Below are 20,211 nucleotides of genomic sequence, written 5' to 3' on the forward strand. Positions count from 1 at the left end.
GTCCAATAACATCACACCCAGACCTTATAAATACATGCAACCAAACCTTATCCCGTTTAGTCGATTCCTATGTTCCAAGCGCCTAGATGCGACCCAGAATTATAAAAAGATGGCGCCAAATCTCGACGACAGTACGGTCTCAAAAGACCGGCAAGAGCCATTTGATGCTAGCCCGGAAGAAATATAGTGCATAACAAGAAATGTTCATACTAACTTCTTCGAGAAGACCGACTTCTACTGCCTTTTTTCTTACTGGATTTTCAATATTCCGTTTTTCATTTGCCACCAGTTTCCCGAAATTTTGCCAACCTGTATAAGAAGGGCTATTTTAGTATTAGGAATTAATATATATATTTTTTTATTTGCCAATAACAGTGAATTAGTTATCTATTATTTAATTATTATTATTAATTGTTATATTTTTCTTATGGTTAGGATATTTTTAATATTGTCATATTTTTTTGAAAATATATAGGACATCCCGTAAATAAATATAAAAATTTATAATTCTTTTCTAATCGTTTTCTTTCCCTTTTTTTCAGTAGCCCAAATGTACGGCTCAAACGGTCATATGGCCGTAAAACCAATGAGCGGTACAGGAGACAGTACGACGAATCTGGCGGTGGACGGTGGCGGCACGACCACGTTGCCGCCGGGAAACTGGTGCCGCCCTGCGGGCCCGGGTGGGTTCCGCACGTTGCTGGCCCGGGGCCGCCTCTACTGCCTGGCAGAGTAGCCGCGCCGCCTCCTTCTGCGCCCGCCCCCCAAAACGGGGGCAGCGGCGATGCGCATCAAAATAATGCGCAGCAGAAGGACGAGTGGTTCGTCTAGCAGTAGGTAAGCTTAACTATGAATTGATGTAGAAATAGATGTTTGAAGATAGGTATGCTAATCTGTTATAGATTGCTACAAATTCCTAATGCAATTCAGAATTCCTACACTCATTTGAATACTCATGAGCCAGTTGAATTAAATCTAATTAAGTTGATAAGGTGGTATATAAATTTAAACGAGAATAACTGATATCTGTTGATTTTCATGGGATGTGATAATAATAATAATTTTTTCATCAGACTTTTGACAATCCGCTTAGTTCTTAACTTTATCAATATTAATTTTTTTTAGGTTTATCTTAAAATTCTGCAGTTGTCTTCTGGTCTAAAGTGAAATGTATGTTTGATTTTGAAACAGTCAAAAATAGCACCTGTTTTGCACATATTTTTGGCGCCCAACGCGGGGCCAATTAGTTTTTTGTTTGTGGAACTTTAGTTTGAGTTAAAATTTTGGCATAAAACTTTGAATTTTTGTTGGTTTGGTTGAGTTCTGCGACTGGTTCTGCAGTAAAACAAGGTTCATAACACATTTAATTTATTTACAGAGACTGTGTCCGAGACAAAACAATCCACCCTAAAAATCTTGAAAAATAAATTGTTTAGCCCAAAACGGCCGAACACGTCAAATTTAAAATTGAGGGGCCGACATTTGTTGTCATTTTGCATGACTCGTCGTTGAACGACCTTACTTGCGGGTAGATATTTTAGGTAAAGGGGTTTTAGTTAGATCTTCTTGATTTAGGTGCTTTACCATTGGTCCATTGGTGATTATGGTTGAAAGCTAATTCAGTCACTCACCCTGCGCCTCGATACTATCTCCAACTCCTAGTGTAGCAAATGGGCAAAGGTATTTAAGCAAAGGAAGTTGTGACATACCAATGGATTTTTAGGATCGTACTCGCCACTTCAAGACTGTTGTTATTCCAGATTATTCCCTCGTATTAATTTTAGGTACAGATTTTTCGACAGCCATGGGTTTTGTACCCGATATTAAGTGTGATGAATGGTGGTTTTCTGATTTGGCTGAAATTGCTTCTTTGAATATTTAGACCGATGATTACATCTGTTTTAAATAAGAACCAGGAGTATGGGGTGAGTGAGCTGTTGGATGAAAGTTTTGCCAAAATGGGTATTAAATTGGGTTGCACAGATCACGTAGAGATCAAAGAGCGATGGTATTGTATACCGTGTAAAGGATCAGTTTTAGCATATTGAGAAGGTCCTTGGGCATCCTCTGTTATTAGTATGATTCAGTCTGCCTCTGTGTAGACTATCGCAAGATTAATGCTGTCTGTGAGTGCAATAAGTATTCTTTTCCCCGAGTGAGTGATAATCTAAACAAACTTTCTCAGATCAAGTACAGTTCGACCTTAAACATCAAATCAACTTATTGGCAGATACCAAATTATGTCGTCCCTATATAGCTATTTATGGTTTCAAATCGCGGATTTTTCCAATTTAAGAGACTTCCGTTTGGCTTACGTAATGTTCCTGCTACTTGGTAGAGACTTATCGACATTGTTCTTGATGCTAAAAATCTCACAGAAATCAGGAGAACTATGGGAGCTTTTTCGTGGTACCGTAGGTTTATTAAAGACTTTTCAACTGCTATCGCTCTAATCACCGGTTTATTGTGGAAAAATCATAAATTTGAGTATACGTCTGACCGTGAAATAGTCTTCAGGAAGATGAGGAAATCCTTAGTTAGCGCCCTCGTTTTAGCTTCTCCTGTTTTTTATTTGGATTGCGTTGTTCAGTGTTATAGCTCTGGTTATGGTCTTGATAATCTGCTCGTTCAGCCTTATCCTTATGGTACTGAGCCGGTTATTAGTTACGTAAGTAGAAGTCTGACGAAACAAAAGCTAAAAAAGGGAGAGCATTGCAGGTTTATAGGTCCTTTCGAAAATTCCATACTTAGTTAGACATTGTTAAGTTTTTCGTGATTACTAATGGCCAAGAAGACCCAGATGACAAATTTAACTCCAGCAGTATTATTATCCCTAATTCATTGGGCCAAGAATATGTTGTATCTAATATGCTTTCTAAGGTCCTGTCTAAATTGGATATTCTGGATTCTGTCACTCTAAAACCTGTTATTAATAAATGATGTCGTGGTATGGTCGAAAAGGCTAACTCACATTCCCTAATATTCTCTGGTTGGAGAGAAATTAATGATGTAGGCTGTAAAAATATGTAAAATATTTGTATCCTGACTTAATTCTGGAGGTTAATAATTGGAAAGAACTAATTCCGAAGAAGGAGAAGTCAAAAATTATTGCTGAAGTTCATGAACCTCCAATTTCTATTCATACATTTGTGTTTAGTACAAAGCTAGTTTCGTTAAGTGTTGTGTCATTTGTCTTTAGCACAAAATTGATATTGGTTTACCAAAAGTAAAGATGGACTGACCAATCCTAAACCTCAAAGACCTTTAAAAGTAGTTTCTACACATCCTCTTAATCCTATGCCAAATATAAACATGGTAACATCTTTTTTCTAGCTGTGACCAAATATTTGAGCAGGTTTGTACTTCTTCATCCCCTTCCTAAAGCCACTTTCGAATCCATTAGGCTTTTCATGAAAATGCAAGTGTTTTTGCTATTTGACGTTCCTTCCATCATTCTGTGTGATCATGGTCCTCAACATCATGGTGCACCATTCAGAAAATTGGCTGAGAATTATAAGGTCTAGTTAAAGTCTCATGGCAACTATCACTGAAGGGCAAATCCCACAGTAAGGATTAATCGAACTATTAAAACTATTCTTAGCATGTATCTTTCTGACAATCATAGTGAATGAAATATTTATTTGGATAAACTTGGTTCTGCTATCTGCACATCTAACTATGATACCAAAAAATTTAACCCCTTTTTCATTAACTTTGGTAGGTGTATGATTTTTCGATGTGAAGAGCATAACAAGGATATTCCACTAATTCTTCTGAGATTGATCTACAGAGTAGTACTGAATTGATAGGTAATATGATAAGATAAGACGTCATTTAGAGGCAGCTAGAAGGAAGAGCGTTGATAGGTATATTTTTTGTTGCCGTCACGTTGGTTGAGTACTTCAGCTTACCCTATCAGCTGGTATATCGGAAAAATGATTCTTTATCAGATGCTTGTCAATTTTATACGAGGAACTTGGCTTTTGAGTATTTTGGACCTTTTATTCTCCACAAATGTTTGTCCCCTCAGACTTACGAGCTACGTGATAAATTTGAAAATTCTAAGGGTAGTTCCGATGCAAAAGATCTGAAAGAGTTACATCGAGTGATGTTTAGTAGGATATGTTGATCACAAATATCATAAATTTCTTTTCACAAATACCATCGTGATTTGAGACAGACAAGAATAATAACTATTTGGGCGATTAATAAAGTGTGCCCAACTGCTGGTACCATTAGATAATGGAAGTATCAAATCTCAAAAAAAAATTAATACCATTGATTATTTGAATTGATTTTTATTTTTATTTAAATTTGATATAAAATATCTTTTGCGAATTCCCTGTTTACATCAGCATGTATATTGTTTTTTGTTTTCAATTTATGACTAGTTATATGATATAGAGAGTGTAAAAATTTGATCCAACACTATTCTCTATTCAATTTAATGATTATGAAATATCGATTCTCTGGTTTTATTACAGTAGCAAAGTTTATTTTAAAAAAGTCTTAAAATTCAGTTCCCTGTTTAAAATAAATGAAACCACGAAACTATTTCCAGGAGGTCCCGGGTCGTAGCCTGCAGGGTGAGCCGAGTTCGTACCGAACCCAGCACTCGGCCGTTAGCACAGTTTTCTACGATACCGACAATCCGCGACATCTACCGTGAGATTGTTACTCTATTTTATATTGTCTTGTCGTTTTAGCTCCATTACGTGTGGACTCTTGAATTTTTACTATTGAGTATGTGAACGACGGTAATTCTGATTTTTAATTGTAAATGAAAGTGTGATGCCTGATTAGTTAAAAAAAAAACCTTTGTCTGTGTTAATATTTTATTATAAAATGATATTGGTAAGAGTTTGCGTAAAGCGGGAGTGTTTTTTTTGTTATTAAAAATGTATTAGCCCAACAAAAAACAAATTGAGGCTTGGGAAAAATTTTAGTTTAAATAATATTAATGCGAATCATTTACAGGTCATTCCACGACATAATTTCATGCTGTATATTTAAAGTTAAATATGTATGGCATAAAGCCGTCAACTTATTATATACACCATGCTAGTTGGAAGATTTTAACTATTAACAAATATATGATTTATATGATCTCCTTTTAATACATCAATAATAATAAAACACTCTTGCAGTCATATAATAAATTTATTCATCCCCCATTTATCCGACTTTATACAGCATCACCCGACAGACGAAGAAAGTTTCCATTCCCGAAAAATTCTTTTTTAATGAGTCTAAAAGTTTCATTCTCGGCGAGCAAGATCATCCCTCATAAAACCGTCCGCCCAGACGAAAAAATCCCGGAAAAATCCGGGGGTGCACTTTTAAAAGTTAAAAGTTTCTTGAGAGGCGTGCATGTATGGCCCGGAAAATATGTAGCGCACCAACTTTTTAATATTATCGAAGTTTGGTGCGGATGGGACATTTTTCATGCCCGGAAGGACGGGGTGGATGTTTTTCTATTCCGAAAGGATAAAAATATGTAGGTCGAAGGAATTTTATTGTTCTTACGTTAACTTTTAAGAGGGTTAGCACGAATTCGGAAGTTATTAATTCGGGATAAAAAAAGAGAAAGGCTGATTCATTTATATAAAATTAATATGTTTTCAATAATATATGTAAATTTTTTTTGTAAAAGCTAAATGTTTTTTGAAAGCCTTTAAAATATTGAAGGATTTAAACAAGTTATATTTACAATCTTGATGTTTTCCTGCTAGCCCAGAATAGCCTACGTAACTGGTATAGCTGTCAACTACACTGCCAGAAATATGATTCTATTTCTACTGACATTTAGTCTATTTAATTAGTCATCCCCATTATACATAGGTACAACAAATATATTTAATTTTAAGCCTTGAAACATTTAAGTCAGCTTCTGTACAAAAGTATTCCTCCAAACTTTTCGGTTTTTTAATGTTATTTAAGTGATAAAAGCGTAAATGTTTTTCAAAAGAATTCGAAGAGATTCAATATTAAAATTAGTGCTTACTTAACCAAAAGTAAAAAAAAAAGTTTTATATACTTAAAGTGGATTAGACTAATGGCTTAAAAAAATGATTTAAACTTTATTTAAAAAAATATCTTTAGATTTATTATGAAGAAAATTCATATTTTACATTATGTCAGCAGTTACAACTCCTTCAGTAGTTGTAGTAATAGCAAAACTTAGCTTAAATTGAATTTCAAATTTAAAAATTGCTTATTGGTATTAACATAAAAGCTGCAGAAGAAAAATAAAGCTAAAAACAAAGATACCTACTAAAACTATCCAAAGTATACATTTTAAAAATAATAATAAAAATTAAAATAAAAGAAAATGTGGGCTGTAACATGGTAACATCAGAAAAGTGTATAAAGGTAAAAAAGAATACGTAAATAAAACTAAAATGTGGCCAAAAATATAAATACGGACGTTTTAAAGGTTACGCTCAAAGAATTCGTTTAAAGTATCGAAAGCTTCACTCAGCAACAGCTTTTTCATCCCCTTGCTACTAAATCTAACGTCACATTAAATAGTTCGCAAATTTAAAGGTAGGTGGTTAAAAATCTTTTTGCCTCCATATATAAAATCCGCTCTTAACTTTTCAGTTTTTGGAATAGGAAGAGGCAGAAAGGAGGTATTGCAAAGGTTGTAGTCAGATAGATGATGAAGCTCATATTTATATTTTTTATAAACTATAGCAGCGGTGGTCCATTTAACTTAAGACATCGCAATATCTCGAAAACATGTATCCAGAAAATGTTTCATGTGAAATTTGAATGGTTTTCAGGGGCCATAAAATGACGTCAGTGGTTTGATCTTAAATGGACGTCTTTAAGGTCAAATGAAGGTCAACTTCACTTTTTTGCATAGAAACCTCTATTTTTTTAAATACTATCTGATTTTGCGTTAGAAAATAAGTTACTTTCATCTGACATTTTTTTACATGCGACCTCTCCTTTTCAAGATATTAATTCTTGATTCTTTTACCAATTTTTTCCTTACAATGACATTTGCCCTTGTAGGTGGTATCTGATGATATATCAAAAGGAGTGAGAGTATCTTATAATAGAATTTTATTATCAACGGAATCAAAAACTTTAAAATAAAAGGTACAAAGTTCAAATAAGAAATTGAAACAAAAAAAGTCAGAAAATTATTTCAATAAATGTTTAAAGTATTCACCTTACACTTCTATACATTTTTCGACTTGCTTTCTAAACGATCGATGAACAGAGTGCAGCATCTGTGGAGTTATCTGCCTGCAAACCTCCGTGATTCGCAGCTTCATATTTTCGGGAGTCGTTGGTGGATCGCGATATACGATCTCCTTGAAATAACCTCATAGAAAAAAATCTAAGGGCGTCAAATCAGGTGACCGTGGTGGCCAGTGGACTGCTCCACCGTGACCTATCCAACGTCCATTAAAGTCACGATCCAACACTTGGCACGCAAAGCGTGAATAATGTGCAGGACAACCATCATGCTGGTACCACATATTTAGTCTCAGACTTCTTCCAAAAATACTGGTAGAATCTCCAGCAAAAAATTATGGTATTTTTGGCCTGTAAGGACACCATCAATAAAATAAGGTCCTATGAGTTTATCATTGATGATGCCACACCAGACATTCACAGACCATGGCCGATGATATGATGCGCGCATGTTATGACGATTAACTACACCATAGTTTGTAAATGAAGTGAATAAGACGCGCATAAAGAAATTGTTATTTTCATGCAACTGATTTTGGGCCCATTCACAAAAAAACACTTGATTTTGGAAATCATTCCTGTGGAGCTCTTGATGTAACGACAAGTGATACGGATGAAACTTGTGGCGTTTCAAAACTCTCAGGACACTTGTTTTGGAGATTCCAGAAGCAGAAGAAATTGATCGTGAACTGACTCCGGGATTATGGGCAACTGCAGCTAAGACTGCAATTTCATTATTTTGACTGGTAATGCTTCTCTTTTGTGATCGATTTATCGTTCTCACACTTTCATCTTCTATAAAGTGGTTCACTACCCTATAAAATGATGCTCGCGATGGAAGTCGCCGTTGAGGATGTCGCATGGTATACAGTTCAATGGCTCTATTAATATTCCGTTCAGATTCACCATAAATAAGGACCATTTCAACTTTTTCATATATTGTTAGGCACTCCATAGTCACTTAACAAAATAGTCAAATACTTAATAACTTAGCGAATACTGTGAACCAAAATAATCTCTTATTTACCTTATTCATTAGTATTTATTTACAATCGCCTGAAATACCTGGAATAAAAACGTGAGTTCTGTTCACTATAGAAAATTTTCGCATCATAACAACTTGCATTGATCATTGATCAATAATGCCTTGTCACAACAATATTGAAGAATTGCTGAAGCAAAGCTATTCCTGTTTCTAATGTCATTGTCAGGGAAAAAAATCGTAAAAGGATCAAGAATTAATATCTTGAAAAGGAGAGATCGCATGTAAAAAAGTGTCAAATAAAAGTTACTTATTTTTTAATGCTAAACAAGATACCATTAAAGAAAAATAGAGGTTTCTATGCAAAAAAGTAAAGTTGACCTTTATTTGACCTTCAAGAAGTCCACTAAAGGTCAAACCAATGACGTCATTTTATGGCCCCCTGGAAACAATTCAAACTTCACATGAAACATGTTCTAAATACATGTTTGGTTTTCGAGATATTTCGATGTCTCAAGTTAAATGGGCCACCCTGTATTAACAGCTAATAGAATGTTTTAGAAACAGATCACGGCAAGGAGTATAAAATGGGACTCGACACAAAAAACAAAAAAAGATAATAAAAGAAAATAGAGTTATTACTTATTTAAATTGTTACGTGTAATGATGATAACAATATGCTATTATTGTGAAATCAACATGTAATATCGTAATTATTGAACTACGTACTACACAAATTTAAAAAAAAAAACTAAAGTTATATTTCTGGAAAACTCGAGAAGGATCTTACCGTGCTCATCTGAATATATGACAAAAAACTGTCCTCTTTGTCTGATAACAATACAAACTTATCAGATTGTTTAGATGGACCTTAAACACCACAAAGATAATCGTTAATAGAGATATTTAGTAACTCGTTCACCCAATAGAAGAATTTATTCTAAGTCATATTTAAATACTAGAGAGTCCCTGTTATAACAAATTTATTTTACTAGGTTTAGTTTTGGTGATACAATGGGATATTTGAAAGCTGAAATAAGGGGTTGGAATAATAGTTGTAAGACATACTGGTAGATGCGTGTTTAATTTAATCCCAATGTCCGACACAGCAATGCTACTCCGAGTAAAAGCTCCATCCTGTAAATATGAACATAGTGCAAATATAAGAAGAAGAGAAAGTTGAAAGTCTACTAAAGAAACCAAAGCACGACTCCCAACCTTTTGGTTTGGGAGTCGTGTTAAAGCGGACATTGAATCAGATTATATATCTCTAGTAGAAGTTGTAAGAGTGAAACTGCAGAAAGCTAAGAAGAAAATGATTCTTCAATATGACATGAAGGGTCTAGAGCAATCCCTTATAAAACAAAAAGCAATAAGTAAACGCAAATGTAAAAAATTGAAAGAGGTGAATGACATGTAGACGGAAATTAACGAATTCACCAAGATAATAGATTCAACAAAGAAAGAATTTTTAAAACTAAAAAAGAAATTTTGGATAACCAGTGAAATCTTAAAACTAATGGAACAACGAACAATACATAAAGGTGATGAAAAAGAATACAAAAAAACCCATACACATATTAAGAAAAAAAATAGAGAAGCCAAAAAAAGAAGCAGCAGAGAGAGGTGCAGAAATAGAAATACTACATACTAGACAGGACAGGAACCTTTAACAAGCGACGAGCTATGAACATCATAGAGATAAACGTAAAAATTATTATTGTCAAATATGATCTGAAAAATAGGTGAAAGTCATATATAGTAAAGTTTTTGAGAGAGGTACAGTACTACAGGCACCCATACTAATCCACGAGGTAGAAATAGCAATAAAACAAATGAAAAACAAAAAAGCAGTGGGAGTAGAGAATATTAAGGCTGAATTTCTAAAGTTGTTGGATGATGAAGGAATGGCCTGAACCGACATCTTCAACAGAATCAACAACTCTAGAAACATCTTCGAAAAATTTGCAAATTTTGGTTGCAATCAGAATTTATAACGTTGCCCAAAATACCTTGACCAAAAAAGTGTGAGGAATATCGGACCATCAGTCTGATGAGTCGTATGCTAAAATAGTTGTTAAAATTATCTACAGAAGTATTTACAACAAATGCAAAGAACAGATATCCGAAAACCAATTTGGTTTTATAAAGGCAGTCGGAACCAGAGAGTCATTCTTTGAAGTTTAAGCCCTAATGCAGAGATATTACCTATGATGTATGCGTTTGTCTAATCGATTATGAAAAAGCACTTATTTGCATTTCACATCATAAAATGATCAATATCCTGGAAGAGCCCGGTTTGGACGATAAAGACATCAAATTAATTTGAAATCTCTACTGGAATCAGCCAGCATGCTTAAGACTTGATGGAGATCGGACGGAACAGGTGAAATTACAGCATAAGATCAGACAGGGGTGTGTCTTCTCGCCTTTGATATTCAACTTTTGTTCCAAAAAAAAAATTCATCGAAGCCCTTAACCATCATAAATGAACAACGGAACAGTGCACAAGAAATGAAATGTCGTATAGGAAAAACAAGGATGGTATTTCACAAAATGTTTGCCATATTCAACAACAAGTTACAACATATCTCTTAAAACGCAAGTAGAGCACTTAAAATGCAATGTGTTTTATTGCATGGTGTAGAATTCTGGATAGTCACAAAAGCCACCACAAAAAATCGGATAGCATTTGAAATGTGGCTGTATAGAAGAATGTGCAGGATACCATGGACAGCTCACGTTAATACAATAATGAAAAAAGATCTACAAGTCATGTACACCATTAAGAAAAGAAAACTAGAATACCTGAGCCTGTTCTGATAAATAAATACCGATACTCCTTGTATTGTGTTACTGCAAACCATTCTTCAAGGAAAAGTCTCGAATAAAAGACAGCCTGGAAGAAAAATAACATCATGGTTGCGACACCTACGGACTTGGTTTGAGAAAGGTTTGTAGAACGATTTCGAATTGTTACAAAAAAAAATATACTTGCCAACATCATTGCCAACATCCGAAACGTCAAACCTCTTATAAAACAAAAAGCAAGCGAATACAGTAAACGCAGATATAAAAAATTAAAAGAGGTGAATAACATACAGGCGATAATTAATGAATTCACCAATGAAGCAGATAGATTCAACAAAGAAAGAATTTTTAAAACCAGTAAAGAAATCCAAAAATGAAATCTTTGATAACCAGTTAAATTTTGAAACTAATGAGATAACGAAGAATACATAAAGGTGATGAAAAAGAATACAAAAAACCCAGAAACATATTAGGCACAGAAGTAGAAATACTACATACTATACAGGACAGCTTTAACCTTCACAAAAAAGTAAAGAGATAACAGAAATATTTAACAAGCGACAAGCTATGAATATCATAAAGATAAACGGAAAAAATATTATCATCAAACAACTCTAGAAATATCTTCGAAAAATTTGCAAATTTTGGTTGCAATCAGAATTTATAACGTTGCCCAAAATACCTTGACCAAAGAAGTGCAAGGAATATTGGATCATCAGTCTGATGACATATGCTAAAATTAGTTCTTAATATTATCTATATAGGTATCTACAACAAATGCAACAAACAGATATCCAAAAACCAATTTGGTTTCATAAAGGCAGTCGGAACCAGAGAGTTTTTCTTTGAAGTTTAAGTCCTAATCCAAAGATGCAGAGATATTAACTATGATGTATACGTTTGTCTAATCGAGTATGAAAAAGCACTTAATTGCGTTCAACATCATAAAATGATCAATATCCTGGAAGAGGCCGGTTTGGACGATAAAGACATCAGATTAATTTGAAATCTCTACTTGAATCAGCCAGCATGCTTAAGACTTGATGGAAATCGAACGGAACAGGTGAAATTACAACATAAAATCAGACAGGGGTGTGTCCTCTCGCCTTTAATATTTAACTTGTACTCCAAAAAAAATTCCAAAGAAGCACAAAATTTCACGATTATTTCACAAAATGTGTCCCATTTTCAACAAAAGTCACTGTAAAATGCAAGTAAGGCACTTAAAATGCAATATCTTTTCTATTTTATTATATGGTGTAGAGTTCTGGACAGTTACAAAAGCTACCACTAAAGATCTGATATCATTGGAGATATCGCTGTATAGAAGAATGCTCAGGATACCATAGACAGCTCACATTACGAACATAGAAGTTCTAAGGATAATGAAAAAAGATTTACAAGTCATGTACACCATTAAGAAAAGAAAACCAGAATATCTGGGCTAATGTTATGAGAAATAAATATCGATACTCCTTACCGCAAACCATACTTCAAGGAAATGTGGCGAATAAAAGAGAACCCGGAAGAAAAATAACGTCATAGTTGCGACACCTTGACATAGACATGGTTTGAGAAAAGATCAGTAGAACGGTTTTGAGTTATTACAAAAAAAATATATACTTGCCAACACGATTACCGAAACGAACGACCGATACCAGAAGAAGAATAAGAAGAATGGGATATTAGTATTATCTGCAAAAATTAATTAATTGAGGCAACTCTGTGGAGAAGGAAAATTATGGACATACAATAAATAGAACCTATAAAGAGTTTTTGGTTACATCACAATTGGACAGGTTGAAGGTCTCTGAAATACCAACTTTCTGGAGGATATTTGATATCGATGAGTTAATAAATGCAAATCCAGAAATAAACCATAATGTCTCACTTCATCAGCACTAGGATGCTTTGACCTCAGAGTGAAGTGCACTGATCTTTATTTTAAGCATTAAAAGATATTTAACAGTCAGGTAAGCTTTTTATCTTATTTTAGGGAAATTAGATATTTTTTGAGCAATAAAGTCATATTTTCTATCCTAAAATAACTGAAGAGAAGAGAGTGAATAATTTGTGTAGGATGAGATCTTAGGATATTAATTCAGAACCCTTTTATCGCAAGAATACGTTATTTGTTAGCCAACTAATCCAAATAATCAGGTTATCTCTTTCAGACTGCAAGGCATATTAAAAAGTTAATTAGGGATTAATTCTTGTTGCATTGTCGAAGTAGTTTGGACTATTTCACTTCTTAATAGTAAAATCAGCCTAAGGCAAAATGACCTGCAATTTGTATCCATGAAATAACAAAATGGATAGCCCCTAACTCAAATTTTAACAGATACCTATAAAATATAGAAAAGTAAATTAAACCTTTTATCTTATTCTAATAATTAAATGACTAGTAATCATTTAAACTAAGTAACAAAATAGTTAGGAATAATTAGTAAGATAGTTATGTCAACTCAAACCATAAGAGCTGATCTAAGTGAAATTAACCAAGTCTTTATTATTACTAAGGACGAGATAGTTGGCGAGCTACTAAACGCTGAAAGCGTAAAAGATTATTAAATTCAAGATCAAGTAAAAAATTCAATATTATTTCATAGATGGTTTAATAATGAGAAAACTGAACCTGATGTAGTAAAAAATATTTAAAAAAGAAACCATTTTCTGAAGTAAAAAGATGGCAGTCTCTAGATTTCAAGTTAAGTGATTCCCATGCTCAGAAAGTTAATAGCCAAATAAGGGCGAAAGAGTTGGAAGTTAACAATGATCTCTTGTTTATAGGATAAGGTAGTTATTTCTATTAGATTAAGATTTAATTCATTTATCAGAAGTATTTCAAATCCTAAACTATTAACCTCTTCTCTTGAATTTTAATGCTAAACAAATTGTTAATAGATTATATACATATAAATAGCTGATAAACATTATAATTGAACATTAAAAAACCCAAAGACCTGGATTCTTACATATAGCATCAGAGATTATCTAAGTCGTAAAAGATCATTGAAAGTCAACAGGTTTTCAGGACTATCCTAAGAACATGATAGTTGGTAGCATACCTAGTCCAGATACAATTTAGTCAAAGTTTTACTTCTCGTCCAAGGACAAGGTCATTTTTTCTCTTACTTTAACTGTAAGAAATCTTTAAAAGCCATGGAAACCTTTTATTTTATTCTTGAAACGAGGTAATTGAGGCCTTTAGTTTGACCGTATGATTAGGCAGTAATATCATATTTTCATCGTTTTACTTTAACTAGAAAACGCCCGTAAATTCTATAGGTTTTTATAATTTTTCTTCGAGGCATCTTTTTAAGTTAAAAAAGAGGAAAAAGTCATTAGGTGTCAAATCTGTCTAATAAGGTAGTAATTCAAACCGCAACCTCTTCATATTGCAACTGTGAAAGTGTGAACTCAAAAACATTGACTTAATGAAAAAGAACTTTTTTGGACCGCAAACGACCAAAAAGTGTTGCATTGTAAGTCTTCTGTAATTGTTTTATCTTTCTGTAAATCAATTAATCTATCTAATGTGTTTGGAATCCCAAAAAATAATGAAAATAATGGTCATAATCTCTGCAGTCGATAAAATCTTTTGCTCTTTTTAGCAACTTCTTATCCGACGTTATTAATTGCTTTGACTGTCCATTGCATTGCTGATTCGACTCAGGAATATAGTGATGTGTCCATGTCGCATCCATAGCTATAAGTCTATTTGATAACATCAAATCATCGATGAATACTACCCAGTATTGATCTATAGATGATTTTGTTTTCAACAATCACGGCACTCATGGGGCACAAAGTTTTGTGATACACAAATGTTGCTGCAAAATGTTTTCTATAGTACCGATTAAAATGGCTATAAATTCAGTTATTTCACGAATTTTTATTCGTCGAGAATTGGTAACAATATGATATATTTTCACAATTATTTTTGATGTAGTTACTTTGACTTTCACACAGACATGTTCTTTCTCTATGAAATAATTAACTATCAGAGTGACTCAAGTTATCTAATATCCCAAATACCTTTCCATATATCTCAGCGAAATTTTCGAAATTCTTATTTGTTTCCAGTGTGTTTGTATAGAATCAATGTAGCAAGGAATTCGCCGTTAAGTCGTATGCTTTCCTTATATAATTTCAAATTTTTTTCTGTAGATTTATTTTGCCGCTCTCTTTCTATGTTTAAGAAGAGAATAAGAGATCCTTGTTCTAATTAACAAGAACACAGAATTAGAAACTTATCACTTTATTGTATTTCTGCTCTTGTATTATTTTTTAATTTTGTATTAGCTAAGTACACCTGAAACCCTTTGTAATTTGTGGATGTTCCTTTGGGTTTCGGCCTGTTAACATCGTCATTTGTCAAAATTAGTTTATTCAAAAATAATACTATTTAAAGTCGGTAAAATACAATGAACAGCATCCAATTAAGTTTTAATCTGGGTCGCGATCCACTGTTTCAGAGAGAAATACTGCTCGAAACTCTTTTTTTTCCCATTATTAAAAGTAATAATGCGTAATAGAGTAATAATAATTAAAGCTAAATATGGTGTGACGGCCTGCATTAAATAACTGTCATACCGAAACTAGAACATTGGATCTTACTGTAACTTTGTAGAGCTTTCTCAGAAGAATATAGCTACTTGTATGAATCACCCATATGTTCATCGTTGTTGTTATTAACAAAATGGCAAAATCGGGTTTGTCCTGGGGATGACTTATGAAATAAACTAAACATCTATATGCGGAGACTTATATGACATTAAAACCTTATTTCCTGACTCCAACTAAATGACCTAACTCAATTATTTTAAACTCATTAGCAGTCTTCTTCTGTCGGGTGCCATATTAAATGGAAGACAATACCTCTCATCATTCCTCACATTGCTTATCATGTAAATTATCAATAAATATAAGGTCTGATTGATTCACTTATGGCAAAGACTGATCGGCGCCATATTTAGACGTGTAGTGACGTCAGAGTCAGCTTTTTTGAACTGCCTGAATATTCTCTGGGTACAACCAAGAACCACCCTTCTCCGGTGTACCCTTATGATTAGAAAACTAACGGGAGAATGCTTGTTAAGAAAAAAAAAGACGCACACAGCCAACTTAGACAAATACACTATTAAATGTTGTAGGAAATATATAAATGTATAATACACTAAAAATCATGTTATATATTTATGGGCGAATCTCTTAAGAAAGTCTGTGGTCGAAGTTTCAAATTTAAAACAGGGTGCCAAATATCGTATTATGTATTTGCTTTTAGTTTGCACCAATAAATAAGGTCAAATAGTTCACATATCTTGCCGTATGGCGATTAGTCAAATTGTTGGGTCTAAGTTACACATATCAATTAATCACAGGGAAGCAATAATTCGTTCATATCTCGAACCACAGATTTTCAGCAAAACATTAATTGTTTATTTTTATTAAGTTCCAAAGGGACTTACTAACCTATTCGACTAGACTTAAAAAGGATAATAAAAAATGCGCGTTTTCGAGCAAATTCTATTTGTCTAATGTAACTTTTGACTTTGTATATGTATAGAAGATGAATATTTTAAGTCTCTACTATTCTAAGCTCTAGTTCTAGTAAAATTTTCTATGTCGATTTAAATATATATTGATTGTGTGGGGCACACGCGATAAAATTTTGGACGTTTTATTTTATTTTAAAGGTATTTGTAATAAAATGTTGCACCCATCAAAAGTTGCATTAATAGAAGAGTAGTACAGCGAAAATAATTTGCGCCTATAACCTTGCATTACCCGCGGGTTCCCATTAGCACCATTATTTGCAGGTGAGCACTATGCTCACTTATACTTTTCACGCCATATTTGCTTAAAAAATATATCATTGGGCAAAATAAATAAAATTTGGTTACTAACAAAATATTTTATTTTTAAAATTAAAAGAATTTTGGTACATAAAATACAACAAAAAATTAACACAAAGTCAAAATGCTCGGGTAAAAATGTTTAGGCTAATTAAACCTGAACTAACCTGATTTAAAAACTTAAAAGCTGACACAAAGAAAACAAAATATAAATGGAAATCTTACATACTGCCAACTTATTTTTAGTCAGAGTTAGATTTTACACATTCCGTGCATTAAGTAATAGTATGTTCTTTACAAATTGCTTTTAGGCACTTAGCACATTTCGAACTGGTCTTGCGGTTTTTCTTTCTTGGACAGTAAGAACATTTCGGTCTGGATTGAGGTACCTCCGGTTCTGTTATATCTAGTTTTTCTGTCAAAGGTAGGTTTATATATTGTTTAATTTGCAAGCTTAGAAGATATGGCAATGTTTGTGTTTCACATCGCATCATGTGATGTTTTACAAGCTGTTCTGCCAAACATTTCAGATATAATCGCCTTGGGTCTTTTGAATTCAGACTGTTGGATCTAAATATGACAAACCCGTTTATATCTGCAATATTGAGGACTGAAAAAAATACTGTCATAGGCTACCTGCAAGTGATTCTGGATACAGAATAAATGCTTTTTAGCTGATCTACTGTATCAACTCCTGATTTATTTCTGTTATATTCAGTTATAACTTTTGGTTTAAATGCATCACCTGATTCAGGATCAATTGTATCATTTTCATGAAATGTAGATAACAGCAAGACATTTTTATTTACCTTCGGAACATAGGACACTAATAAACAATCTCTTCCAAAAGCAAACATACTGCTACATATCTTTCTCTCTTTAGTTGCAACAAAGATTTGTGGAATTTCACGCTTGTTTTTGCGTATGGTTCCAATCAAAGTTAATCTTTTATTTTTTAGGAGGTCTAGAGCTAAAGGAACTAACGTAAACCAGTTATCATATGTTATATTGCGCCCCGAGTTTGCTATATGCTCACACAAATGATGTACTAAACTGGCTGGGCTGTTGTCAATCATAAATGGACCCTCTGGTTGTTTGCCAGCATAAATTTCCATTTTTATTGTGTAAAATAAACGGCTGGCCAATTGGCTCTTCCAATGCAATGCAATGCAATTGCAAAAATTTTTATTCCGTACTTGTTGGGCTTGCTTGGTATATATTGCCGAAAGCTACAACGTCCACGGAACCCTTCCAACATTTCGTCAATCGTACAGTTTTCCCCTGGAGTGTAACAAGCCTGGCATCTTTCTTGAAACTTTTAAAATATATCTCTTACTGGTGCAAGTTTATCGATTTTTCTTCTTTCAGCTCTGGTGGAAATATCATCAAAACGTAACGAGCGAAGTAATAAATAAAAGCGATTTTTGGACATTAACAGCCTAAAGAATTCAGGAGCTGTTGCATCAGTAGCCCAGAGGTTATTCAGATTCGTATGTCTTGATTTTAAAATGCCTGCCATGTACGAGATAACAAAAACAGCTTTAATTTCTTCAGCATGTGTATCCACAGCATCCCTCGGACGGGAAAAATTCTCAAGGATACTAGATAGATAAATATTTGTACATCGGACAATTTCGTCAATAATTTGATCCGGTATAAATAAATTCCATGTTTCAAACGACGTTCCGGTAAATGCGTTATTATATTATGGCGTCTAGCATGACTAGTTTTAGGCTTTCTGTTAACTTTCCAAATTGTTTTTCTGTCTTTACCTATATAATTTGGGCCATCTTCAGACCAACGCGTAGAAGACACAGAATCATCGGAATCGTCCGCGGATAACTCAGAGTCAGTATTAAAGTCCAAATTATTTTCGACACAGTCTTCGTCACTCTCTACATTTTCTAGTGGTTCTTCTGGAACTCCGTGTTCTCTAGCAAGTAGCTCTTCTTGCTCCAGCTCTTCAAAGATTTTTAAAAGTCTTGCTTCTTCTTTAGCATCCATGTTTAACTCGCCCACCTAGAAAACCATAAAAAACACAACATTACTCCGCAAAAACACAAAATAAAATAGTTCGTTCTTACAGAAATATCTGACAAAACTGACTAACACCGGTACTCGCAGGTAAGCAATTCGCTCACTTTCCGACACGCACGCACTAAGGATTCATGTAGTAGAACTAAACACAAGACCTTAAGCAGCCACGGTCACAAAATATAATTCAGCTGGCAAGGAGCGCAACGTTGCCGTTATATTTACAAATAATGTTTTGGCCTATTCACGTATATTTTTTTTTCTACCCGAAAGTTTCTCTTTATTTGAGCAATAGGAGCTACACCACAAGTGGTAGATGCTATGGTAACAACAATATTATCTAGCCAATTTACAAATATAATATCGCCATTTTTGTCAATTTTTGAGGCAAAATCTCCCTTTCTGGCATTTTTTGAAAAAGTTTTTTCATCAGACAAAATTTTTGGGAATCGTAATGGCTCTCATTCTTTCGGTTTCATCATATCCTTATTGTTTTAAATTAACAAGAAATTTTTACGCTTGTGAATAAATTATTCATATAAAATTGATACGTAAGATTTTCTTATTTTTAGGAAACTCTCTGAGCATATTTGCTAATGGAGCTGTAACTTTTCCGAAAGTAATGTCATCTTCTTTGTTTAAGTTTGGTCCTTTGCTTGATATAAGTAAAAGCTAAGAAGATATCAGAGGATAAATTTAAAGACATATTAAACCCAAATTTGATGCGCTTTCCCCATAAATTGCTTACTTCCATGATGGCCGTAGTAGCGTATCATAGATTCATCGTAATCCAGACTTTATTCTGTAATAAAGTGCCTCAGAAAATTGCGTTTCAATTTATTTATAAGTGGACATAATTTATACATTGGCATTGTCAGCAAAATTCAAAATTGAATAACTTAGAAAAACCGGTTTCTCCTCGTAACATCTGTCACCATATCGTTTTTGGAATTCCATTAAAATGTCTTTCCTGGTATTGTATTGTATCTGCTTAAAATTAGGATAGTCCATGACGGCCATTGTAAAAACACAAAAAATACAACACAGAAAAATATATTATATGTTAAAATGTACAAGCATTTACACAAAGTCAAAAATAACACAAAATATCTTAAATTAATACTAGGTATAAAATTCTAAATAAACCTAAATATTTTTCAAATATATGATCTACTAAGGGCGTAAAAATACTACATGTCTAAGACTCCAAGTTCATAAAACTCTGAAGTACTATAGGACGCCTTTTTAATTAAAAATCTGTTTTTGAATTGGTTAGGGAAAAGTTCCTTAGCTAGTGAAGGTAATTTGTTAAAGAGT

General features: G+C 33.5%; 1 protein-coding gene across 3 annotated transcripts in view; it reads left to right on the forward strand.

Moving 5' to 3' along the window:
- The window catches only part of LOC126743748 (uncharacterized), a 234,638-nt gene that overhangs the window by 200,586 nt on the left and 13,841 nt on the right, over positions 1-20,211 (forward strand). For 2 of the 3 annotated variants that reach the window (XM_050450965.1, XM_050450967.1), the window contains exons 6-7: positions 543-837; positions 4,562-18,564. In XM_050450965.1, coding sequence (XP_050306922.1) covers positions 543-736 — 194 coding nt within the window. In that variant the 3' untranslated portion in view covers positions 737-837; positions 4,562-18,564. Of the gene's footprint in view, positions 1-542; positions 838-4,561; positions 18,565-20,211 lie in introns of those variants that run through there. The other variant, XM_050450966.1, reaches the window with a different exon arrangement.

The sequence above is a fragment of the Anthonomus grandis genome, chromosome 13 (assembly GCF_022605725.1).
Source record: "Anthonomus grandis grandis chromosome 13, icAntGran1.3, whole genome shotgun sequence".
Classification (NCBI taxonomy): domain Eukaryota; kingdom Metazoa; phylum Arthropoda; class Insecta; order Coleoptera; family Curculionidae; genus Anthonomus; species Anthonomus grandis.